General features: G+C 38.7%; 1 protein-coding gene across 1 annotated transcript; it reads right to left on the minus strand.

Annotated features, from left to right (window-relative positions):
• Window positions 1–109: 109 nt before the first annotated feature.
• Window positions 110–25,807, minus strand: LOC139716163 (uncharacterized; the record flags this gene model as incomplete). Its single annotated transcript, XM_071627722.1, has 3 exons — window positions 25,753–25,807; window positions 7,826–8,470; window positions 110–254 (listed from the first exon to the last, which is right to left on the minus strand). Coding segments are annotated over exons 1-3 (845 nt in total), but the record flags the coding sequence as incomplete, so codon positions are not given.
• Window positions 25,808–27,770: the final 1,963 nt, after the last annotated feature.

Below are 27,770 nucleotides of genomic sequence, written 5' to 3' on the forward strand. Positions count from 1 at the left end.
CAACCGAAATCAGGAGTTCTCGCTATCATTCTTCGTCATGGCTGTCCTTATGAATGGTCATTCTCGAAATAATATCGTAATTATTACAATCGTCCCAAGTTCTACTCACTTCTTCTTGAATTCGTAGTAGCGGGCGTTCCTCCGTTTCTGCCGCCTCTTGTGACAGCAGAAGACGAGAACGAAGACGAAGATGAGCAGGATGAGACACGAGCCCGCCGTGGCGCCGGCGATGATGAGGAGGCGGATGAACGATTCTGGAGGAAGATACAGAGAGAGAGAGATCGGTCTGAATATTCATTACTACTATTTTTGTTGGAGTGGAATTCCACACAAAGGCAGTGAAACTGTTCTGCTTGTCTTGAATGAATAGAATCGACTCAAACGAGCATATATACATGTAACATTACAAAGGCATTGTTGTTCCTTTTGTTTACGCGTTTAATTGTTTCGGTTTTGTTTTGCTTTTGTCTCATTTCTAATATCACAGCCGGTACATTCTTTCTAACAGCCAGGAAAAGCCATAGATAAATGGCCCATACAACTTCATCCAAACTTTTAATCTATATCATAAAGTGCCATGATTTGCACGGAGTACGATCATGTTTGTGTGCGCGCGGGTCTAGGGCAATTACCCCCTGGGCAATTACCCCGGACCCTTCCCCTGGCCTTAATCCTAATCCTAATCCTAATCCTGAACCTAATCCTAACCCTAACCCAAACTCCTAACCCTAAACCTAACCCTAATCTTAACTCTAACCTTACCACTAACTAGTATTTAGCCGGGGGGGGGGGGGGGGGGGGGGTAATTGCCCTCTGGGGGTAATTGCCCAGATACGGTGTGCGGTGTGTACATTATATGTACCATCTACTGTTTTGTGTATTGAATGCTTTGCTCGTCGTGATGTATGCCATTTTCAAGGTTCTGCAAATGAGAAATAGGATAAAAATCGAGGAAATTTAAACAGAAGATCCGCAATAAGGTGTAGAAAGTTCAAAGTGCCACACGTTTTCAACCCACACGATTTCAACCCACTGTAATGGTTGGTGCACTCACTTCATGCATATTCAATAAGATGATAATGCCATCACCTCCAAACGGCGCTCCCTTAGTTTGTACAAAAAACTAGAAATGTCGCTACGGCGACTGATGCCTCCGCCATAATGCATGATTCTCCCAATAGGTGTATAGTACAATGTCAGCACAATGTGTGATGACAGTTTCACATAACTGGCAAAATATCGAAATAACAGGTTTGTCAGAAATATCTTGAATGTTCACTTTCCACGAACTGGGTTTGCTATAATTGTCTATTAAAGAGTGCAGGTACACATATTTGGGGCATTGAGAATTTTTACTTGACTTCTGACCGACCTTATTATAAGTTTATGCATTGAGTATAATTTTCAAGGTATGAAGAAAGAGTGTAATTACAGTACAAAATATATCTCTTTTTTTCATTTAAACCTGACCTTTGACCCTTGACCTTTGACCTGCTGGCTGGAAATTTCCAAGAGAATCTCCATTAAGTAATACATGTACATATATTAAATTTTAAAACTAATAATGCAATCATTGCATATACTAGTATATGAGGGAAATAGTAACATTTTGAGGAGTTGACCTTGACCTTTGACCCCCTATTGACCCATGACCCCTATATTCCCTAGATAATCCCTGCCAGTCAGTCCATGCATATGTACCAAGTTCCATGAAGATACATTGAACCATTTGCGAGAAAAGTGATATTGCAACATTTTCACCTAACCTCTGACCTTTTGACCTTTGACCTTATGACATGAAACTCTCTCTGGAGAATCTTTACGCAGTAGTACATGTCTACACTAAGTTTCAAGAAAATAACTGCGGGCATTGCATAGATATGGGGGAAACAGCAACATTTTTTAGCATTTGACCTTGACCTTTTGACCTTTGACCTCTTGTCAATGTCACTAGAATTTACTCAACTAATTGTCCCATCATACATCATCCTTGGACCAAGTTTGGTGAAAGCTGCTTCATCCAGTTTTGAGTTATCACGTAAACAGATAAATTTTAGGATTTGACCTTGATCTTTGACCTTTGACCTCTGTCCGATTTCACTGAAAAACTAATCAAGTAATTTTCCCATCATACATCATCCTCCAACAAAGTTTGGTGAAATTTGCTCCATACAGTCTTAAGTTATTGCGTAAACGGATACAATTTCATGATTTGACCTTGACCTTTGACCTTTGACCTTTAGCCGATTTCACCCAAAATCTAATCAAATCATTGCCCCATCATACTTCATACTTGGACCAAGTTTGGTAAAATTTCAGTAAATATTACTTGAGTTATCGCGTAAACGAAAGCGGACGGACGTACGTACGGACGTACGTACGGACGTACGTACGGACGTACGTACAGACGTACATACGGACGTACGGACGGACGGACGGACGGACGGACAACCCGAAAACATAATGCCTCCGGCACCACTTCGTGGCGGAGGCATAAAAAGAGAGGTTTCTGTTTTTCCCACCCACACTTTAGCGACTGCAAACCTATGGTCCTCGTTGCTCTAGTTGATGACTACACAGCAAAATGGGTCATACAAATTTTCCTTTTTTTTCAGATTCATTAAGAAATTAGAAATTTAGGGATTTAACGACTGTTGATTTGCAGGGTAAAGGGTGATTTATGCAGCGGTGACATATTAACTTCATGTCATAACTAAGCATGATTATGTGATTGGGACTAATAAATGCATTATCTTGTGAATGCACAATAATGGATATGATTGATATTCATCATCACATTACATTTTTATTCGATGTTCAATGTTGATTAAACTTTGGTCATCCTACAGTTGTCTTAGTATCGCTCCATTCAATGGAGTGGTTATATAGATTTGAGGATGAAGATGGATGATTTGCACTGAAGAGGGTCATTACTGCTGCCAAGTATCGCATTGAAGTGATGTCGGGTGGAATTATACACCACACTACACATTGACATTAATCTTGTTAATACGCTAATTATCTTTCTGGAGTTTCGGATTCTGTTTTAAGAGGCGGTCGTTAGGGAAGACAATCAAAGTAATGCTCAAACGCACGCAATTACATTACAATAAAATAGTACAATACCGTATGTCCCCAAAAAGAAATTACAACCAGTCTTTCTGCAACGATAATCTTTAAAATAGTGAATCAATCAAAATGCAATTTCAGGGTATGAAACTATATAACTTATTACCGACATCTTTAATAAAACCCTATCCGATTCGCTTCAGTTGCCACAGAGAAATTGCGCTCCTTGTCGAGCATGCTCGGAAGCCCTCCCCTCCAAGTTCAGACCATTGTCATGATTGTATTTTATGGATGCCAAGAGCATCCCAGTATTAAACTTGGAGGAAATGGATCCATGACATGCTTTACCATGATCCATATTTTTTTGTGACCATTTAAACAAATTTGACTGGGGTTTTCTGCAAGATGTAGATAAGAAGTAGAGATTGGTTTAATTAGTCTGAAAGTCATCAACGCGAAATCTGATTGTATCTTCTTCTTTTTTTTTTTGGGGGGGGGGGGGTGTCATACTGTATGCAAGGCGAGATGAATGCACAGGCTGCCGCGGATTTCACGGATGTGGTCACTGATACCAATGAGGGTGAAAATGATAGCAATATCATCTTCAATATCAGCACTGCGATTACACAATGGTATGAAGGAAAGTAATTACGCCAGCAACTATAGTCATGTTTGATGCGGCTGAACTACTATTGCTAATGATAAGAAAATTAATGAATTACAAGTAGTGATAACAACAGTGGTGACAATAGTAAACTGATTATCGAGCTATCGCTTATAAAATGAAAACAATAATGATGATGATATCAAAAATAATAATAGATATGATAACAGCAAGTATCATTATTACACAAGTCATTATCATTACTATCTTTCAGTGATATTGTTATAATTAGGTTTTCTTCATGTTGTTACTCATTTTCACATGTCACACGTATTTTGTTAATTTACGTTTGTGTAATTATTACAAATATGTTCTGTTTATGATAGAAATGAAAATAAATTTGAACTTTGAACTTTACTACTATCATCATTTACGTTATCATCATATATGATTTTAGCGTTACCAGCGATAACACGTCTAATTGACCATGATTATCAACAAAATCCTATCAAAAGTAAACTGACAGATACAGGAAATGTGACTGTCGAGTTAATCAGTGCTGTGCTGTCTCGGCGTAGTGAAATTTCACGTAACACTCGACCTATAGCCTCTCACCTCCCTGCTTTGACAGAAGAAACGTGCATAATGTGTGCTGACCCCCCAGCACCTGACAATATTTTTGCGACCCCTTGATCCCGACTGTCAAGTTCATTGCTATGTTAATACCCCCCCCCCCTCTATCGCATTTCGCTCCTCCCTGCTCTTTCAAACAATTAGCCGTGTATAATACTCTCCCAACCTATACAGACAGTGAGGTCGTGTTGGTATATAGGGGAGTCCAGAACCACGATAGCTTGAGGATAGCTGAGTACTGCTTTGAGAAGACTGCGGGAGGCCGTCGGGCAAGAATTCCGCCCAGATTGTCTTACTGGCCCCATTCGTTGCGACGACGCAATAGAAGAAGGTGTTATTGAATACGATCCCTCCTTAGCAGTTATCTAAACACTTCCTTCGGTGACGCTTCATCGTTAAAGGGCAATTTTACTATACCGTTTTCAAGTTTGCTGTAATAGATAGGGTAAGGTCAGACGACCGCACTGACAGAAGTTTCACCAAAATCGGATCTAAAGTAAGAATGTTTTGGAACGTTAGAGTCGCACAAATTGAACATGACATTAGTCACATTCATGTAATACATGCCGACTTCATTTTTTTCTTTTTCTTTTTCTTTTCTTCTTCTTCTCCTTCTTCTTCTTCTTCTTCTTCTTCTTCTTCTTCTTCTTCTTCTTCTTTGTCAGACAGTGATATTAGTAGCAGTCACTGTGTCCAATATTATACTGTTCAGGGAAAATATTGAATTTAGAAATCTTTACCTTTCGCTCAACATTTACCATGTTCGTTGAACATAACTCAGCTTAAAACTTTGAAAGCTGGACTATAAATTTCACTCTGAGAGTCTAGCATTACCTTTCATGACACACGAGCGCAATTTGGGATTTTGTTTGCCTGTCTGTTTTAATCTAACGTTACACTTTATTAATGGTTTGACGCTACGCCATAAATGATTCGCAACTGCGATCGTTTAATAATGGTCCGGTTTGAGCGCAGAATCGTTCTTGATGGAATCTTGTTTTGTTTTGTTTTGTTTTGTTTTTCTCTCCCTTTCTCTTCTTGCGTCTGTATCTGCGTCTGGGGCATTGTACGTGTTAACGCAGAGTGGCTGTTGTCGTACATCAAATCACAGAGCTGTCTTGGCAATGTATCCCGCAATCCACACACAGCGCGGTCATGACTCCTCCAAAGACACCCTTGATGATTTGCGAATTGCTTCGCAGCTGCATCCATCATCTATAGATATGTATGTATGTATGTATATGTATGTATGCATGTATGTATGTGTGCGTCACTCCCTCACTCTCATTAAAATACATTATAACTGTACAACCTACTTATATATTTCATGGAGATAATGGCACATACATATTTGTCTCCATACACAGAAAAAGAGAGATGGAGGGAGGGGAATCCAGTGTGAGTGGTGTGTCTACGTGTTTATCCGAGGAGGCGGATACATATTCCTGGGCCCTGTTTTATGAAGAGTTATACTTGATTACAATAGTTGATTTCTATCATAAGTCTATGGTAGCCTGTGTGGTAAGGAAATTCATTATCGATTCTATCTTTTGAACAAACGGGGCCCAGGTCTGTCTGTCTGTGCGTATGACTGTATTTCGTCGCTCGGGTGACAAGATCTAGATTCTTTTATCTCATATTTTGGTGAAAATCACTTTTTTTTTTGCTTAACTGTGAGATAATCAGTTAAGTGATGTCTTATCCTAGCTGTTTTATCCCCCAAAATGAAGCCATCACGGTATTTCAATACAAAGGAGAAACCAATTTGTTACAGTGCTTTGACTGGCCGTCATGTTTGTTTGTTTTTCATTAATTTTTCTTTTCTTTCCTGAACATTTGATACATTTGAGATACAAGGTTTTGTCACGCCAACAGCTATTTGATAAAACCAGACATAAGACCTGCTATCGCCGTGGAAAAGGGCTGCCTTAGACCGACCATGATCGCCCTTGTGTCCGATCTCTCGAGCTGGCGGGTATATTGCATGCTCCGTGATAATTGGCATCGTTCACGCGAACCGACAATTCTGCCGATTTGCGAGCGCGCGGGCCATCATTCATCTCGCGTTGATGACGTTTCGCTCAGCTGTCATGGACAACATTGCACGAATTCTCGGCATTCACGATGAAAAAACAAAGAAATGAATTTATTTTTTTTCTGTCTTGCTCCCTATCCCCACAGAAGGCACAATTGCCAGGCTTGAAAATTTTGCACGATTTGTCAATGGGGGAACAGCGTTCTATATTGCGCCATGAAAACGAAATGGACTCGCAACTAGGCATCAACTTCCGACCCATTATGAAATGCACCTTGCGTTACTATAAGATGCTTATCATATCAAAAAACTAAATGAGTTCCCAACATCGTCCTCTGTGGATCGTGGGGTTTGATATTACTTTGAGATTATGGGACATTTAAGATAACTATTTCACTTCATAGTTTCCTTTCTGTTTACAGTCCGGAGACTTTTGATTTGTTCTGACCATCGACACAAAGCTGATGGACTAATTAAAGGATGAGGCAAAATGGCGTTCAAACCCTTTAATTATCAAATACTGAATACCAGAGGTAAGATAAAGGATTTGAGAACATGAATACATGAATACTTGAGTATAGTGTAACACATTGTGTTCGAATTATCATCTCACATCAGCAGGCCATAAAATTGACATAAAATCTTTCATACAGAGAGCGACAATGCAAGGTATATAGAATGAGTCTATTGTTGAACAGAGTGAAGAACGCAACACACAAGGGACAAATTCCCCTTATTTCCTCTTGTTTTGTCATCGATATGATTATACTTTCAAGCAAAATTAACCTGTTCCCTGGGGGACCTGGAGGCCTGTGTATTTAAAGTCTGTGGGCATTTCAGAATTCAGTATGGAACGGGTTAAGGCAAATCCATGAATGTATATATAGTATAAAGTTCACACCCACCGATTTCTAAATAATGCTTGCATCAAAGTAATTTTCATTTTCTCTTGGTCATTTATAAGCATCTGAAGAGATTGAAAGTGTTCCTTATCGGTTTACGACTAAAGATACAAAAACAAAAACAGACATGTACTGTACTACTAGTAGTATTCTTTCTGGAGATGAGCCTTAAAGGGATCGTGTAGTTTTGGTTCAGACCTAATTTCAGGTTTCTAACATTTTTTGGTGAGATAATGAGAAACCTCTTATGAAATATGAAAGAGCATGTAATTCTATAAGGAATTCAACATTTATTTGATGAAAATTGGTTTTGAAATGGCTGAGATATCCAAAAAAGAGCGATTCTAATAAAGTGTGGGACCCACACTTTCTTACAATCGCTTTGTTTTACTTTGTTTTTGGATGTTTCAGCCATTCCAAACCCGATTTTCATCAAATAAACTTTGAATTTCTCTTAAAATGGTATGCTCTGTACTATATCATAAGTGTTTTCTTGGTATCTCGCAAAAAGTTAAAAGCCCAATTCTCATCTCAACAAATACTGTACCATCCCTTTAAAGCGCAACACAGTCCTTTACTTACCCGTCAAAATTCCGTCAGGTGTGGTAGGGTGTAGAGAGGTGCTGTCGATATTAACCGTGGTTACGTATCTAGTCGTCATAGAAACATTAGATCCATCTGTCGTATTACTCGCCATCACTGATGTCGAGTGAAATGATACTGGCGACGGCAACGTGTCGTTTGAAGTCGATGCCGAGAACGACAGCGTTGTACCTAACTCCATAGACGTGTTCGAGGCGGGAACCGACGTCGTTGAGTTCGAGGCGAGAGCCGACGTCGTTGAGTTCGTGTCGGCAAAGGCAAGACTAGTGCTGCTGGGACTGGTACCATTTGCTTCCGGTCCCTGGGTGACAAGGGGGTCGAGTGCCACGGACGTGTTCTGCGATTGCGTCGTCCCGTTACTGGCCTGCGTGGAAGACAGGTTGACGACTGTCGATGGTGCGGATGATGGCTGCGGCGATGATGAGTTGGAGAATGAGAAGGATGATGAGGAGGATGGAGAAAAAGACGCTGGTGCCGATGTTGAATTCGACTGTGATGACGGAGATTCGGATTCTGTCGCTGATGTCGACGAAGGCGACGACGTCACAGTGGTCTGGTTGGCAAGATCCTTCCCGCTCTCCGCTGGTTGCGTCGACGTCTGTGCGAGACCAGTCGACAGCAGAACTGTATGATTAAGAAAAGCATAAGGTATGGACGGTCATTAGTCATGTTAGGCTGCGCAAACACCACGATTCATCGGTATGGGCGATCATCCGAGCAATGCACGGTGATAATCACGGCTCGTTATTATTGCTACCCAGATGTAAGATGGCACGAAACTTCGCACTTTGGATCGACGAACTGACATGACGCACAGAGCAAACTACAACACACTGTAGCTCGTTGCCCTGTCAAATAATGCGTCCAGCGAACGAACATCTTGAGCGGTGTGATTACAGAAGCGTGAAATTATGATCACCAATAACATGGACAGCCACAAGAATTACATAAGACATAAAATCTACAAACCCGTCTTCTGGCAAGCGTGTTGAACAATAGCGGATCTATACGCAAGCCACACAAGAATTCTGCATACAGGTATATACGCACAAGGATAATGAATATTTCTCCGTCAAGAAAAGGAGCGCAATGCGACGCATGAATCCTTCATGTCTGTATCTATCATTTCCAAGCATTGATTTCCTCATTGGGTTGAATCTCCTCGGCGCGGCTGTGTGATCGATCAATAGCTTCGACATGAATTCGGCACATTTTCTCCGGCGCGCGAGCCGTGACTCGAATTGCATAATTACTTCCTCAAAGTTTGGTGCAAGGATAATAATGCGCCGGAGGCGGTAAGATGATGAGCCGGCGGCAAGACGGGGTGCAGGTTGTTATTTTTGGAATATACCTTCTTATCCGATGTGAATGTCTCGCCAGCAGAGAGAGGGAGAGAATATACAGTACAAGCAAAAAGAGACAGAAAAAATTGAATGAGAGGTAGTAGTAATAGTAGTAGTAGAAGTAGTAGTAGAAGTAGTCGCCGTAGAAGTAGAAGTAGAAGTAGAAGTAGAAGTAGAAGTAGAAGTAGAAGTAGAAGTAGAAGTAGAAGTAAAAGTAGAAGTAGAAGTAGAATTAAAAGTAGAAGTAGAAGTAGAAGTGGTAGTGGTAGTAGTAGTAGTAGTAGTAGTAGTAGTAGTAGTAGTAGTAGTAGTAGTGGTAGTAGTAGTGGTAGTAGTAGTGGTAGTAGCAGTAGTAGTAGTAGTAGTAGTAGTAGTAGTAGTATAGTAGAAGAAGAAAAAGGTAGTAGTAGTAGTATAGCAGTCGGAGGAGGAGGGGGAGAAGAAAAATTAAGGAGGAAAAGGTGAAAACCGACGTGTATAGAAGTATGATAGAAGATGAAACAACTATAAATCTTTTATCAGCCATACAAGACTAATTTACTAACTCCTCTAAAAACGTAAATAGTCATCTATATTTGAAGGTCGTCCCTGACAACAAGAGAAATGGCAACAAAATGAGAATGAAAAGCTATAGATTTTAACCCTTTAAAAATACCTGAAATAACCTGGTGAAGTGAAGAGCTATAGTTATCAGGTCTTCGAGGAAAATTATCCATAAATTTGAGACAAATCACTGCGAATTATTATGTGAGTTCACCCACAGATGAGTTGGGTTTGGTTTGGTATGATTTGGTTATGGTTGAGTTGGGCTGGGTTGGGTTCGATTCGATTCGATTCGTTTCGATGCGTTTCGATTTGATTTACTGGTTTCTGCCTTTATCATTGTATGTCGAACTAGCTTAAATAGCATATCTAATAAGTATCTTTATTTCAGGATAGGCAAGTGGCAAGATACGACGTGGAAACTATATTCATACCGGGTATCTTTAGTCAATACCAACAACATTAATGTTGTTCAGCGACTTGAGATATTGCTTCCACTGCCATCATGCGTATGGCGCGAATCAGACTTATTAGTCTATTCAAAGTCTATTCAAATTTATGGATACTCCCTCCCTGTAACCGGGAATTCATACAATGAGTTTATTCATCACTTTGTGCGTTCTGTCCTTTTGGTGCCTGAACTCTAATTTGTATGCACTTGCAAGATACTGGGTAAACCCCCAGCATTGCCCAGTGGTCTTTCTAGTTTTGAGGAACTTCTTTTGTTTTTTATAGATAAGATTATGCTGAAGAACGCATTTAGATCTGCATGCGTCTTATACCCGATCTGTTGGGAGACTGCCAGGGCTCTCGTGTTACCAGCCGCAGAGTGCCTGTCTCGATACTATTGTGTTCATTGTATAATTTGACGGGTGACTATATAGTGACTTTCAAAACAACCGCTCCCACGCACACCCTGTTTTAAACAGGAAATCAACACTATGCTTTTAACTTAACATATAGAAAAAGAAGAAGAAGAAATGTTGATACATTTGTGTATATCCGCATTTTTGTCTTACAATCTGGCGGTCATAGACCGGTTTTTGAAAATAATATTCACATTAAGCATATTCCGTTAATAGCCCGGGTTGCTCCAGACTGTTTATACCAGAAAGTTCGCCCGTCGCTGGTCAACAAATTAACCATACCTACTTGAATCCAAGTATTGAAGAGTGCTATAAAGTAGGATCTACATATAGGTGGATATATATAGCTTGATGACATGACCATCTATAGGAGAAAAAATACAAATAGATTCAAAATGCATCAATACTTCGGCAAAACTAATACCAGAACCTTCACAATTCGCAAGACCGTTGAAAGCAAGCGCATTGATAAAGATGTTTGAATATTACGTAAAGAACAACACTTTCATTGGTAAATAATTTCATACAGCGATGTAATAGGCACATCAAAAAAATATTCTCACATAACAACGTAAGAGGCTGAGTTTTATAGGGAGTAGACCGGTTAGAAGTTAGTAATAATTCAAATTAATGAGCCCGAATTTTATGCCATCGAAACAAAACAGTAGCAAAGCTATATATCATCCACTCAATTAAACTCGCTCTCCAATCTATGTTTTATGGAAATGTTTTTCACTGCTAGGCAAAGAAACCGTTCAGACGCTGCCCATGACTTCGCATATTACAACTCTGTGTCTTATCTGCCTTTATGTCGTTTTCTCAGATGACCATTATCTGCTCGTGGGCAGAAAGTACATCCGTTCTGGCCTATTAATCAAAACCTCTTTACAGCAACGAGTTTCAGGCTTTTTGCTTACAGCGAAAGCAACAAATATCTCTGAACTCTGGTGTAGGCTCTCGTCAAGCAGAACAGAACGCAAGAGCACACATACACACTATAGGGAGATGTCGCTCCCACACAGTCACTGCATACATATACAAACACACAGACACCAGGGACGGGGAGATGACGGGGGGGGGAGGTGGTATAATCGCCTTTTTGAAGAAGGAAAAAATGAAATAAAATCAACAAAAACAAACAGACAAGAAAACCCATGACAACCCGCGAGGATTCCGCGGGGGGGGGGGGGGGGGGGGGGAGCATTGCTGACACCTCATCCCCACCCCCACCCCCACACCCCATCCCCCCCCCCCCCCACAAACACACATAGACTGTACGGTGCCAAATGCAGTATACAAGTAGTAGACAGAGGATATTTCGTTCATCGTTGATGACCGGTTAAGGTCGGATTAGTCTTTCGCGATGCGATCATCGCACTTGGTAGCCATGGTAACGGAAATGATGTTGACTGAGAGAGTTTAACTGCGAGACAAACTTGAACTGTAAATTTCATTCAATTTTCAGGCATTCCTGAAAGCCACGTGTTTGTCAGTATATTCATAGGCCGTAGTCGACATTCAGCAGTGCACAATAAAACTTTATGTTTACACATTCAAAACGCAATATAATTTTAATCAAAACAAAAATACTCCTGTTCTATACTCCGTGCGTTTTCACAGCCTTGCAAGTACTGCATACGTCATATATATATATATATATTTTTTTTTTTTTGGTAATGTCATATTTCCCTTTTACTAGTAACATGTTTATGGACTTGGATTCGTGTACTTATAATACAAAGTGTTATTTGATACCAGATATAATCTCGAACCTTTTTCTTTATGTTATTTGGGTTCACCCTTTTGCCGTCACTTCTTTCTTTCTCTATTTTTTTTTTTCTTCAGAAAAGTCGCCTGCACTCCCAGGCGACTTTCTGTAGCAAACAATTCTTGACGCCTGATTGGACCTGACAGTATCATTAATGGGACTGCGTTGGTGGGGTGATTTTACAAATTGGTGTTAGCTCTCGTTCTCTCCAGCTCCACGACTGCAATTTTCCCCCCGGTCCATGGCATGGTCGTCTGTCTCGACGACAGGGTCTACAAAGTTCAGCGCATTTCTCCGACTTCATGTCATTGATTTGGGATGTCGATTTTTTTGTTTCCTGATTTACGCACAATGCATACAGTGGACTCCCGTTATAACGAAGTCCTCGGGACCGGCAGTTTGCTTTCGTTATATCGACATTTAGTTATAACCGAACAAATAAACACTAGAAAAAAATAGAACCGATGATTTTGCGACCTGGACTTTTATTTCGTTGTAAGCGGAATTTCGTTATAACCGCGTTCGTCATAACCGGAGTGCACTGTAGTATTGTGGGTATCTTTGTTGCGTCTGTTTCATTTTATTTCTCGCTGGGTTCCTTGTTGTCATAATAGTATTTGAGCTCGCAGTAGAAGGAATCATCACAAAACACAAGAAGCTGGTAACTATACTTTGAACTATATATACGGCTCTTCATACAACTCCTTATGGAAATATGCACTTGAATTAGAGTGATTATTATTTCATGATGCAGTACAATGGGGGGGGGGGTCGTAGGGTTATACTCCTTAAGTTATTCTTGTCCTAATCTTATCCTATAAATCAAATTTGTAATTCCGAATCCTACTGTGCATTCTCTCTTCGAGAAGATTAGATAGAAATATGTATTTTATAATTTGTTAATATTATGAATATAGACGCTATATTCGCTTATTTCATTAAAAGAACTCTATTATCAAATATGCTTCACACTAACGAATCAGATATAACAAATACAAAAAATGTGCTTTTTTAACGCTATATACCAGTACCTATTCTACCTATTTTACCTATTCTACACAAATCAAAAGATACATCACGAAACCAGAAAATGTGGTTTCTGTTGCTTGATTGGGTCAAAACGACAACAAAACTTGTGAACAGCAAAGACTGACACCACATTTCCTTCCCGAAGAACGAATTATTAAAGCGTAGGTTTAAGATCTCACGGGCAATGCTTATCACGACTACACCTGCTAAGAACAGTTAATGTATGTTAAGGTCGGTCCCTCCAGGCTAATCTGAGTTAAAACGCATTGCCGGAGACCCTGCAAGAATTCACAAACAAGTGTCAAAATATATTCGTCGTAGTATTTTACGGACTTGGTTCTTGCTCTTGTCTGCTAATCTGGGCAGCCAAATATAGATCCACACTTTTGGGGGGAAATATATATTCATTTACAATGTTCTATTTTTTTTTTCGTTTCCTACATATACACAAGTTTCATAGACACAAACCTGTCAGCATTTTATTTGACCTTCTAACGTACATATAAAGCATAAGAAAATACTTGTACAACCAGTGAATAAATGTGTAACTAGGCATATCTGCCATACGTTAAACTGATTATCCGCCAATAGATTACTGGGATGCATCATGGATTCAAGACACTCTTAATAATCTCTTTTTTTAATCTAAAGAAAAAGAATTATGAATCTTGATTCATCATCATCGTTCAAATTGCCCAACAGAATGGACATTTGTGAACACTATATTGTGGCTATCGTCCCAAAGCAGTCCCTAAAACAAATTTGATCTTGCGACTCATACGAAAAAGGCGAAGTATCCTCAAACTTGCATGTAATCCATATTCAAATAGTATGATTAGCGAAACAATCAGTGACATTTGAAAAATTAGAACAGTGCATGATGTCAGAATGATACAATGATCGTTCAGAAAATGAAGATAGAATTTCATAAAAAGCGCGCGCACACACACACACACACACACACACACAATTATTAAATGACATCGAAAGAGTGCTTCAGCTAGTTCATCCAGAAGTCACGCTGAATAACATAATCCAATTGGCAAGTGGATATAGAAGATGCGCTTCATGTTAAATGAAAATGGGATGTTTTACTCATCTTTCTACATTCACTGAATCCACACACATTTGGGGAACACAGTCCCCCTTCACAGTTGCCACTTAGATTCACCTTCAGCGTGCAGTTCAGAGGTGAATTTCTTCCTGATCTGGCCCCTATTTTCCAGACTGTTATAACCGACCATCCACTATTCATTTGCTTCCGACTCGCTCCCTCTACGCCAAATCAACTCATACTCTCTCTAGTCGTATTTGTCAACTAATCTGCCTAAACTCGTTCCCTTAAAAAGTGGTGATCTAAAAAATTCCCACGCAAATCAGACGAAATAAACATTACAACACACCTTTTTAGACATTGACAAAACTCGTGCTTTCTTTCTCACGATTTGGCAGTATACAAAGCTAACGATCTACAGGCTACTGCAGCGATCAAAAAGGAGAATCGGAATGTGTTCAATTCCGTTTCGTCTCCAGGTCAGCAGGGGTAAGATTGCTCTTCATTTTATTAGGTGATCCGAGTATCCTCTCGGATCACCTTCTGTATCTGTACGGATTCTTTGTTCTTCTTCTTCTTCTTCTTCTTCTTCTTCTTCTTCTTTCTTTATTTCTGGACAAAAGTTGTGTATCTACTTACTCAAAAAGTGCTCAGAGTATCAACTTCAAACTCATACCATATATGTATCATGTCCCAAAGACGACAAATCTAATGTATCATTGTGATCAGTCGACCGTGACGTCACTATGACGTCATTATATGAAAACACATTCTCAATCATATCTCATTAATGGAATGGAATTTTTCAGTGAAATTTACGTCACATATATTTCAACTGATGCGCATTCTACTCATGTTCTCAAAATTTACATTTTTTCTTGGAACGTGCGCGTACGCGCGCGTTGAAATATTTGTATGCTCAAATCGAGCTCAATTTTTTTTTGCACACGTTTTAGACCATTTGGAGCATTTTTTGAAAAATTGAAAAAATTGAACGGACGCGTACGCGCGCGCGCATATACGCACGCACAGCTCATATGTAATAGAAATTTTCACTTTTTTTACACAGATCGGATGTATGAAATGTCAAGGAATATTTCTACTAAGTTTCAAGTCAATCCGACTCAATATGACGTCATACGGGCCCATCAAAGTTGAAATTCCGCGCGCGCGTCAATGGCGATATACAGTGCAACAATGCCAAAAAACTGCCAATTTTAAATCCGATTTTACTCGTCAGGATGGACGGTGACCCCCCATTTTCTTTACATGTTCTGAAAGCTGATGAGTTGTACATGTCATTTCATGGGTTGGCGATACTGAAAAAATGATTAAAAGATATCAAATTTCTTAATAAAATAAAAAAGTAAATTTTCAAAATGACGTCATCAAATTTCAAGTTTACTCGAGCGTATCTCACTTATCCTTAGCCAATTTTCACCCAGATTTCAGCATGTTGTAGCGTATTTAATGGTCTTTCATTCATAAAATAACAACATTTTGATTGGATGATGGCATCACCTCGTAAAAAGGGATTAAAGGTAACATTGTCAAATTTGACCAGTTTACGTGTTATCTCAATGGGAGTGCAGTTTTTCTGGAAATGAAAACTGACATGACTATCTTTATCGAGCACTAGCTCACTTATGCTTCGGTGAATTTCTCCCAGATTTTAGTATGTTGTAGCTGAGACTTTGGGCTATCGGTAATGTGCCCATTTTTTTTTCATGTGGAGTCAGCATCACGTCCAAAAACTTGGTTGAAATTAAAGCTTATCTTCGATTTATTGAAATATGTCTTTGTTTCTGCAACTTTCTTTGCAATAACTCAAGACAAACATACCCTATCACCACCATATTTTGCACATGTTTAGTTCATGTCACGTACATTATTTCACAAAATAACAACTACTTGCTCAGACACCATCTTGGGTATGTAAATTAGGGTCAAAGGTCATACAAGTTTTATCCTGTATCTTGGTGAATACATGTTCTATCTTTACCATACTTTGCACACGTAAAGACCATGTTACAAGGATCATTTCACAAAATAACCACTTTTTGCTCAGATACCATCTTGTCTGTGGAAAGTGGGGTCAAAGGTCATATGTACGTCTTCCTGTATCTTCGTTAAGACGTATTATCTCTATGGGAGGGAATTTTTCTAGATGTGAAAATTGACATGATTGTCTTTATCGACGACTAGCTCACTTACCCTTCGCTGAAATTCTTCCAGATTTTAGTATGTTGTAGCCAATTTAATACTCTTTAAGTTTTGTTTATCCAAGTTTTAATCGGATGATGTCTTCACCTCGTGAAAATGGATAATATTTAACCTTGTCAAATTTAACCAGTTTACGTGTTATCTTTATGGGAGGGAATTTTTCTGGAAATGAAAATTGACATGACAGTCTTTATCGAGCACTAGCTCACTTACTCTTTGGTGACTTTCTCCCAGATTTTAATATGCTGTAGCTGAGACTTTGGGCTATCGTCAATAATCGCTCCATTTTTTATACGACGCCGAGATTACGTCAAAAAACTTGGTTGAAATCAAACTTATCTTCGATGTTTTGAGATATTTCTATCTTTCTGCAACTTTCTTTGCAATAACTCAAGAAAAACAGCCCCTATCATCCTCATATTTCGCACATGTTTAGTTCATGTCACGTACATTATTTCATAAAATAACAACTACTTAATCAGACACCATCTTGGGTATGTCAATTAGGGTCAAAGGTCATAAATGTTTCAACCTGTATCTTGGTGAATACATGTCCTATATTTCCCATATTTCACACACGCAAAGACCATGTTACAAGAATCATTTCACAAAATAACCTCTTTTTGCTCAGATGCCATCTTGGCTGTGCAAAGTTGGGTCAATGGTCAAATATACTTCATTTTGTATCTTCGTTATAGTGTATACCGAATTTGGTACCAAAGATGGCAGACCTGACTCTCTTTTCTAAATGAGAATCCAAATATCACACGGCCAATGTCCCCTAAACGCAGATGAAACATTTATGGTCATGCCTATTATTGGGATCAGGTTTCAAATCATTGATTTCCAAACAGATCGGATCACCTAATTTGTCAGTCTTGACAAATTCCAAGTCTAGTTCATTTTGACTTTTCAAGCTTTTCTCTTTTTTGTTGTTGTTGTTTGTTTTTATTAGTTAGTTAGAAGTATCACGTTGGAAACACCTCTTATCCTACATCCAGGCTATATGGTGTATCCAGATCACGTGGCCGCTTGCACTGTAAACAGTTGTTGTGTTGTTTAATTTGTCTGTTGTTGTTTTTTAATTAAAATTCACACTAACTTCGTCACTTGAACTCAAATGAGTTTCCTTCAGACGTTTCGTTGAGCCACGGATATGGATGTCAGAAATTAAATCAACGCGATATCTCTCGAACACCTGCGAGTAAGGCTTGGCATTGGTTTAACTTGTTTCTGTTTTTGTTTTATATTTCCCTTTTGATTCGACAGAGAAAATTTTGAAAATATCGTTCTGTCGCTATTTTTTGAAGAGCAAAGCATCGATACGGACAGGTTTATCAATCAGTTGTTAGGAATTCACTTCGATTACACCGGAAGGACGGATCAAAGTCGACCAAGACTAGTCAACCAGTCTTTTGAACTTTATTATGAATTATCCCCGCAATTTCACTTTCCGTGTTTTACGCAAACTTGATTTCTTAATTCACACACATCTTCTCAGAATTTCATCGACGGTTGTTTCGAACTACACGACTCAAAACTTTCCCAGCTCAAACTACGCAATGCAGGAAAACTGTGAACCCTACGAAAATATTAAAGAACTTCATTGTCCTTTTCATGCTTTGCGATTTCATTAAACTTCGAACACTTCATATATAAAGAAATTACGTAAACTCAGGCACTGAGTGCCATAGACAATGAATTACAAATGTGGCCCGCTCAGTAAGAACCATTTCTTTATAATAATGGTAAATTGATATTATAAAACTTCCTTGCTCAGTATCACTGTGGAACATTACACCCGGAAGTGGCATGTTCTAATGCTTCCGGTTCAAGGCAGTGGTTGACCACCACTTTCGAAAATTGGGAAGTGGTAAGCAACATGGCCGAAGGGCATTACTTTCCACAATCTGGTTGAGACCGATAAGAAACTTTATACACGCGAAAGGAGGCGGTCACCACGCAGTCTAGGGTCCATTAGTGCTTTACTCTCACACCAATCGGGAAATGACGAGTGACAAACAAACAACGGAAATGTAACCCGAAGACTATCGAAATCAACCCCGGGCAAACAACAGGTCATGGATGAAAAAAGCCACGAGTACTCATAATCAGCAACACAACAACTTGAATGTTGTCGCAAACAATGTGTAATATGCTCCATCGACTGCAAGCATGCACGTGGCATTTCACGCTTTATAGCGCCCGGCAGCACACTCCCTTCGAGCAGGGAGGTGGTCCCTGCTTCGAATAACCATGATAACTGTAATATAATTTCCAGTGGAGACACCGTGTAAAATAATAACAAGAAAATAACATGTAATATACAAATTCTGTGCCACACACAAACCAGTCACTAAATTTGTGTATATTATGCAAATACACTAATCTGCTTCAAATCCTGAAATTTGCAAGTTTTTTTTTAAATCTGTTAAGAGGTCCTTGAAAGCGGACTATAATGGCTTCACCACCAAAACACTTCGTGTAGCTTCATTAAAACATAAGATACTTAAAGTAAAGTGTCTTCAGCCCTCAAAACGAGGTGCACTTTTTAAGAAATTCACCCCTCACCAACCACAGCAAGTTCATTATTATAAAACCGACATTGTTTGTATTTCGTTAAATTCATTTTAAGTGTATCTTTGGCATACGACAGCTAGAGTGTTGTGGCTCAAGTAGTAGTAGTGCCGAAAGTGGCTTGTTCAGTGACTAAACAGACACAAAAGAAAGAGCTAAAAAATCTGTGGATTGTAAGAAAATTGGCACTATAGTACGTATTTTGATAAGAATGTTGTCCAGTAAAAATAATTTTAGTTCAATTTCCTTTGAGAGCCATATCAGGGTGGTTTTACGTCAAACAACCTCGATAAAAATTAATATCAACCAAGATCTTAATATCAACCAAGATCCCCTTTTTACTTCGTCCCTCTCTATATATCTCCCTCCCTATCTCTCCCTCTCCATCTATCTATCTATCTATCTATCTATCTATCTATCTATCTGTCTGTCTGTCTGTCTATTTTTTTCTCTCCCTGGACTAGAAAGCTATTCCTTTCCTTCCGACTTGCTTCTCTATATGGTTATGGCACTTATTAACGATTATACCATCATCTGCAATCGCATTTGATAGCCACAACTGAGACATTTTTTTTCTTTTTTTTTCTTTTAAATCAATGTTTGGCTTACATGGACATGCTAGGAAGAATCTCTACGTGCCCCCCCCCCCCAAAAAAAAAAAGTGCCCAAAAGTCCGTAATTCATACATAGTGCGCTCAATGTGTCTTCCTGTCGATTTTAGGAAACGGTTTAGAATTTGCCATGAATTATGCCTTTCTTGCTTTCGCGTTTATGCATATTATGACACGAGCAATCAAAATACGCAAAACATAAAAAACTAAGAAAACAGGAAAAAATCACAGTATGTGTACATAACAAAATTGGAAAGCATGAACCCTACATAAGAATACGGTCCATGATCAAAGCAGGAACGGAGTGTATATTAGGTCCTACAATCAATTTATCCGTAATCAAGAAACATGCACGAGTTCATAACTGATCTATATATCGAACACAAAGTTAATAACACTGCTATATAAAGTGTCTTGATCTCTCATACACTGTCACCATGCTTCTGGTACTGCAAGTATATACACCTGCATTCGTTTATATGAAGATCTTCATCATCAGGCAAAACAAGACCTTCGGATGTCTACAGCATTAAAAAAAAAAGAATAGCTCACACCTCCTTTCCTGCAAATTCAAAACCATTTAGATGCACTATTGTGGGTTGAAAATGCATCAATATGTAAAGGCTCTGGATTTTGTACTGATCTGATTTTGATATGCTTGCTTTACCTCCAATCTCACTGCTGATTCTACAGACTGTCGTTCTGAGATTAAAGGAAAAATGAATAAATCGATGGTTAATATAGAATTAAATCATGTACATACTCGGTGTCGAATTTTGAGTGTAGGTTCAGAAACTGCCATTCGGGAGAAATGGCTACATTTTGTTATGAGTGCAGGCTATCCCAAATTCCCTGTCGCTCCAAAGACGACAGTACTGCATGAATGATAATGCTTGGAACTTCTACCTTAAGATTAGAATAATATGCATTATGTTTTTACAGTGCCTGCAAAAAGAAAACACAAAACAACTCGAGCCTGTCAATTAAGCCTATCCAAAACAGTTTTTACTCTCTCGGGAAATAATGCCAAATAATATCAAAGATGATATGATGAAAGATTATGCGGCGTCACTCTGCTAAAGTTTGGACGTACACAGGACAAATACTTCTACTCATGAGCTACGTCAGTTTGTTGTTTTCTTCTTTTTTTATGTAGCCCTTCAAAAGATGCAAGACCAAAAGAACGTCGCACCTTTCTAGAGAGAGAGAGAGGAAGAGAGAAGGGGGGGGGGGAGGGAGGGCAGAGGAAGAACAATACAGGTGCCGTGATCCGTTCCATTCAGATTTGTTCCCCATAGCGCGTTGCCATGGAAACTATTGTTGGAAGGATGTCTCGCAGTATGGACGTGTGGCTGGAAGATCAATCGTGCTGGTTTCTCACAGGGAAGAGACTGCTTCACCAGCTGGGATAGGTGGGCAGGGTTTTTGTTTTCTTTGTCATGTTGCTATTGTTTATTTGATTTTTCTTTTATCTCCTTTGTCTCCTTTTGTGGAGTGAATCACTGCTAGAGTCTAGAGTACTTTCCAAGGATCACGGAATGGTAAAAGTCCATCTAAATGAACTGTCAGTGTGAAGACTACTAATTCGAACTGCACTTCGAGAAGAAATTAGCACCATTTAAGGTCATGGAATGATAAAATGGATTGTCAATGTACCAACCATAACGGTCGATCTGCCTTTATCAGATTAGGGGAACAAGATTACCGCCATTTAATGTCAAAGAATAAAGTTCATCAAATGAATTGTCAGTTCACAAGCTCGTCGTCAAATACGCATTCATTTAATTCTAAACCCGGACGAAAGAATGAGAAAAACAGAAATATTCTCTTTTTTTTGTTGTAGTTGTAGTTGTAGTTGTAGTTGTTGTTATCAAATTCAATGAGAAAAGCAGTTTCCAAGCTGCTAAAATAATGAGTCAACAACAATGTGGAGAGTAAATTAAACAAATTAAATCAGCCAGCTCAAGAGTGGTATATCAGACATTACATTTAGTCCTTCGAGAAAGCATACATCGTTGGAAGAATGAATAAACAGACATCATTAATCTTTCTGTGCCCTCTTCATGAACATTCTTCTCCTCTTTCTCCATCTTCTCTTTCTCATCTTCCTCATAATTCATATTTGCGATAATAGTATGTACTATGATAAGCTGCCCCACCCCTTCCCAAGAAACAATGTCAATTATAACAGTAGAGGGGTTAAACGGTTGCTGTATGATTGAATAAACGCACGAGTCGTCGCCTGAAAATGTCAGATTTCCATAACTTTCATATTTATGTTTGTTCCTTGTAGTGTGCATAACTTAGTGTTCTTTTTCAGTCAGAGAGTGATGTCTGTCGGAATAGATCCTCGCGCAAGGAGAACTAAATGACGGAAGGAAGGTGTGTGTGTGTGGGGGGGGGGGGGGGGGGCTTTTGACCCCGACTGTTTGTACAATCCTCTGGGTCATTGTGCTATGGGATTTTACTAACGTGACCCACTTTCAAAGTAGAATAAATGACAAGAAAGTAAAAGTACTTAGGCCATGTGCTACAGAGTAAAGGACTGGAAAAGGAATAAGATACAAAAAAGAACATGCCTTATATCTGTGGAACTGTGATACGGAACACACAGTGAAAACGATTTTGTACCAGATTCCAATCACTGCGGAGAGAATTCATATAAATGTCATCATTCTGGAAGACAGTGGGTGCGAAGAGGTGACATGTTTTCCCGCCTGTTTTGAAATCTTATATGCATCGAGATATTTATACACTTTTTTTTCGCCCTGGCAAGCGGCGTCTCAGGAGGGAATACGTACAGCGAAAAATATTTGCCCTTTCTCCCCCTTGCCTTGTTTTTGTTTGTTTTATTTTGTTCAAGGGCTGCTCTTGTTTTCGTTTTTATGTTCTTTGTATGTCTCTTTCTCTCTTTATTTTCTGTGTGTGTATGTGGAGTGTTGTAGGGGAGAGGCTGTTTTCAAAGACACATTTAGCAGACAGCTCTTGGTTGCCCTGCATCTGCTGATAGCGAATTATCAGAATGTTCGCCAATTCCCAACGCTGTAGCCGAGAATCTGCAGCTACACTTCCTTGCAGTTTACTTCGATGGAATTTTAAAGGACAAGTCGACTTTCATATACATGTTGTTTTAGTGAATGCAACACTATTAGTAGAGCACATCAGTGAAAGTTTGGGGGGAAATCTGACAATCCCTTCTAAAGTTACGAATTTTTAATGTATCTGCGCACTCACTGCTGGATGAGAAGACTACTACAGTGTATGATGTCACATGCGTACAACGATATAATGAAAATAAAAAGAGAATTTCACAAAACTTTACCTTTTGAATAAAATGCACATTTCTTCGACTCGTTACTGACGTATGTTAAGGGTAATATTGTTCCTCCTGCCTTCTAAAAAAGAGAAGTTGAGTATTCTTTTGTTATGCGAGAAAAGTGAAAATATGTTTAATTTTCTTTATTCTTTCTTTATATAATTGTACACATGTGATATCACAAGCTATATAGTAGTCTTCTCATCCAGCCGTGACTGAGCAGAAACTTCCAAAATTCATAACTTTTGAACGGATTGTCTGATTTTCCTCAAACTCTCACTGATGTGTTCTACTAATATTGCTGCATGCTCTCAACCAACATGTCTATGAAGGTGAACTTGTCCTTTAAGTATATAGAGTCCTCTTTATAACCAGAACACGCTAAAAACACGTGGATGCTCACATTACGGCATTATTTGATTTGATTTGATTTGATTTGATTTGATTTGATTTGATTTATTGGTTTCTGTATCATCATTGTACATATACACATACATGTACAAACATAAATATCACAATATATATAAGTATTTTCTTGTTCATTGCCTGTGTACAATGTACAGCAAAAGTACAACAAAACATACTACAATGAATAATACAGAGGGGCTACAGCATAAGCGTAGCTTGATTTGCGTGCAGCCCCCGTAGCATAACATAATATATAATTTACATCGGAAGGAGAATAGGATGGAGGGATGACTTGCATAGAGATAGGATAGTTGAAAGGAGAAAAGGAAGGGAGAGGCTTGTCTGCTTTCACTAAAGGTTTATACAAAATAAAATCACCTGTATCACTGATTTAGCAAGACATGACAAAATATTTCTTCAACGAGGTACAGGTGGACAGTTGATACAGGTCATGGTCGGTTACATAATCATTATTACATAATAGATTAATTGTGTCGATATTTGTACGAAAGAATTATGGTGATTATTTGAGTGATTCGTGGAGTGACTCCTGCGAGTAGACAACCACTGTATTAATTTCGCCCGGCAAATGGATTCACAAATTCTTCCTCTTTATCCTTATTTCCTAATTCTTCGTCTCCTCTTAGTTGTGACTGCTTTTACTCTTCTTCTTGGATCTTCTTAGATTTCATGTTCCTTTTTTCCATCTCTTCTACTCCTTATATTTTATGTCCTTTAATGTCCTTTTCTAATCGCTCTTTAAATTCCTATATTTCATGTTCCTTTTTTCCATCTCTTCTACTCCTTGTATCTTATGTCCTTTGATGTCCTTCTCCAATCTCTCTTTCAATCCCTATATTTCATGTCCTATTCTTGTATCTCTTCTACTACTTATATTTTATGTTCTTTCTTCCATCTCTTCTACGTCTTGTATTTTATGTTCTTCAATCTCCTTCTCAAATCTCTCTTATACTCCTTATATTTCATGTCCTATTCTTCCATATCTTCTACTCCTTATAATTCATGTCTTTTTCTTCTATGTCTTCTCTTCCTTATAATTCATGTCCTTTTCTTTTATATCTTCTACTCTCCCTATATTTCACGTATTTTTCTCCCATCTCTTCTACACTTTATATTTCATGTCCCTTTCTTCTATGTCTTCTCTTCCTTATAATTCATGTCCTTTTCTTTTATATCTTCTACTCTCCCTATATTTCACGTATTTTTCTCCCATCTCTTCTACACTTTATATTTCATGTCCCTTTCTTCCATTTCTTCTACTCCCTATTTCATATCCTATTCTTCTTTATCTCTTTCCCTGTCTGTTTGTTTCTTCTTGAATTGAATTGAATTGATAAGGTTTATTGTTCCTGAAATTGGCAGCCCAGAGGCTGAAATACATTCAGTTTACAGAGTACATGTACAGTGTGTATATAGATAAAAATCACAGTGCTTCAAAAATAACATTTGAAGGTGTTTACAATAAACATATTGAGAAATTATACATAAAAATCACACAACTGTTAATCTAAAACAACAAAAACTTACATACATGTATACAGTACAACAACGGAGAAAAAAAAACTACTCAATACAATCACTTTCTTTTAAAACTCTGGATTATGAATATTTATAAAAACCCTTAATCTAAGCAACAACAACAAAAATACATCTGCAGGGTTGTACAAAAATGAGGAGACGTTATTGCACAGCAATTACAAAACTTTTCACCACCCCTCCAGCTAAAATTACCAAAATATTGAAAAAAAATCAATGAAATTATTAAACACCAAAAACACCTAACATAGTATAATTCATCAAATATTGCATTTATATTTTACTGTATTATATCATAACAGAATCTATGTAACAATTACACTTCATTTCTTTCCACATACATGTATTGCCAAAATAAAATCATTTCTTCTCTCTTTCCCTCTTTCTCTACTTGTTCTTCTCTAATTTTTCTACCCTATCGGAGTTGCCTATCTTCATCATGTATGACTTCGTCTTCTCCTTTTCTCTTTCTCTTTTTCCATTTCATGATACCGCGTACAATTTTTTTCTTTGTTCACTTTCCTTTCTTCTCTTCGTCTTCCTTCACTTTTATATTCGCCCTTATCTTTCTCTCTGCTTATTTTCATAACGTTTGTGTTCCTTCGCCATACATTTTATCGTATTCTTCTTCTTCTCCTTCTTCATCGCCTCCTCCTCCTCCGTCATTGTCGAAATGTCTGTGAGACGTGGTGACATGACACTTTGCTCCTGCAACAATTGCTCCGGTCTTATCATTTGTCTCCAAGGACTTGGCATTGCTTGGGGTTAGGGTTAGGTTTGTGATAGGGTTTTAGGTTTAGTTTGATGCGAGGATTAGGATTTGGGTTGAGGGTTTTATTTTAGAATGAATCTATGTGTGCCTTAGCGTGCAGATATTTTATTGGAGCAATTGTCGCAGGAGTAAATGTCATAAAACCGTATGACGTAGGTCTAGCTCTTTGCCCCTCAGTATCGCCCAAAGATATTCGTGTTTCTTTCAGCCTATTATTTTGCTTTTACCGGAATTGACACCTTATACAACTAACATAATGCATCACATCATTTACTAATAGTTGAGCAGAGCAACCAATTGTAAGACTGAGCAAACATTTGACGTTCCAATACAGAGGGTAGTTTTTGGTTCCATGATATTTTGCTCCTGCAACAATTGCTCCCATGAAATATTTGCACGCTAGGCCAAATATAAATTCTACCCACAAACATAAATCTAAACCTAATCTTAATCCTAATCCTCACATCAAACTAAACCTAAAACCCTATCACAACCCTAACCCTAACCCTATAATGTCGTTGGAGAAAATACGACCAGAGCAAATGTCGCAGGAGCAAATGTCATGTCACCTCTTCTGAATCCATACAACAATCAACTTATCGACGTATACCATGGCAATATGCACTGCCGCCAATACCACGACCAAGTCTGACGCTACCACGTCGCCAAATCGTAGCTCAGCGGCGACTTACCCGCTATGATATGCGTGGGAACGAGCTGGCAGTGGCTGGGGCAGCGGATTGATATTACAATACATAGGACTTATGCACTTTAATGCGGTAACATGAAAACAATACACGTCTGAGCCGTGCATTGTACCCGAATTTTTTTGCGACGACTCTTTCGTCATGGACCGTGACACGACTTTCAATACCAAACCTCTTGACGCCCTGAATGTTCCCACAGTTCATAGTGGTGAAAAATATTATTTGGCATTAATTCCAATGTGTTAACAAAAATACTGAAAGCCTTAAGGTGCAGCTCACATTTTCCCTTGTGTAATATAATTGGTAATTCGAAACCTGACGGTAAGCAAACATACTCTATGAAAAAAAGAGAAAAATAATAATGCAATATACAAACATATTTTACTTCACACACATAGTCGCCCTAAGCCATGTTGCATAAAACTAGTATATGCAATTAAGCACCGAAAGTCAGAAAATCAAAAGTAAGTCAATTATCAGCCAATCAGCATTGAGGATTCAGACTAAGCTTTTATTTTCTGATTTGTGTTTGATCTCAACTTTAAAGCAACAGGGCACTGGTCCCATACACTCATATTCGTGTTCATGTTGCCACTTCCGGCATGTGCCACACTTTTTACCATGCATGTTACTGGCCCCAAGCTTCGATGTGACTTTCACGTCTCAAGAAGGCGCCATCAGCTTATTGAAACTGCATAACTGTGTGACAATGCTTCTAGTTTCCAGGTTTGTGCCAAAGTGTGAACATTGATATTTTCATATATCTTTCTAGACTTGTCAGAGTCGACTGAATCTGTGATTGTCCAGCCTGACGGCATTCTCTTTATGAAAGTATTAGCCATTGACGTTCTTGTTGGGATTTTTGTTACGAAATGAAATAAATAAAAAGGAAGTAGAATTGAACACAGAGTAGGTGTCCTCCTTCAAAGGCTTTTTCTACATATCACACAGCATTTGTCATGAGTGCATGGGCTTCTCAGAAAGTTCTTGAAGTGGGGAGGAAATCCGTTCGAATCCCCTGGAAATGTCACAAGACAATTGTCACCTCACATCATCTTACTGATCACCATGATAACTTTGTCAGCGAGCTGGAAATGACGTAATCCTTCGAGACATCTCACCTCATGCTCCTCCCATAAACATGAAGAAT

Source organism: Diadema antillarum, unplaced genomic scaffold (assembly GCF_040938485.1).
Source record: "Diadema antillarum isolate AM-2024a unplaced genomic scaffold, OU_Dant_1.0 scf00000062, whole genome shotgun sequence".
In the NCBI taxonomy this organism is placed as follows: Eukaryota; Metazoa; Echinodermata; class Echinoidea; order Diadematoida; family Diadematidae; genus Diadema; species Diadema antillarum.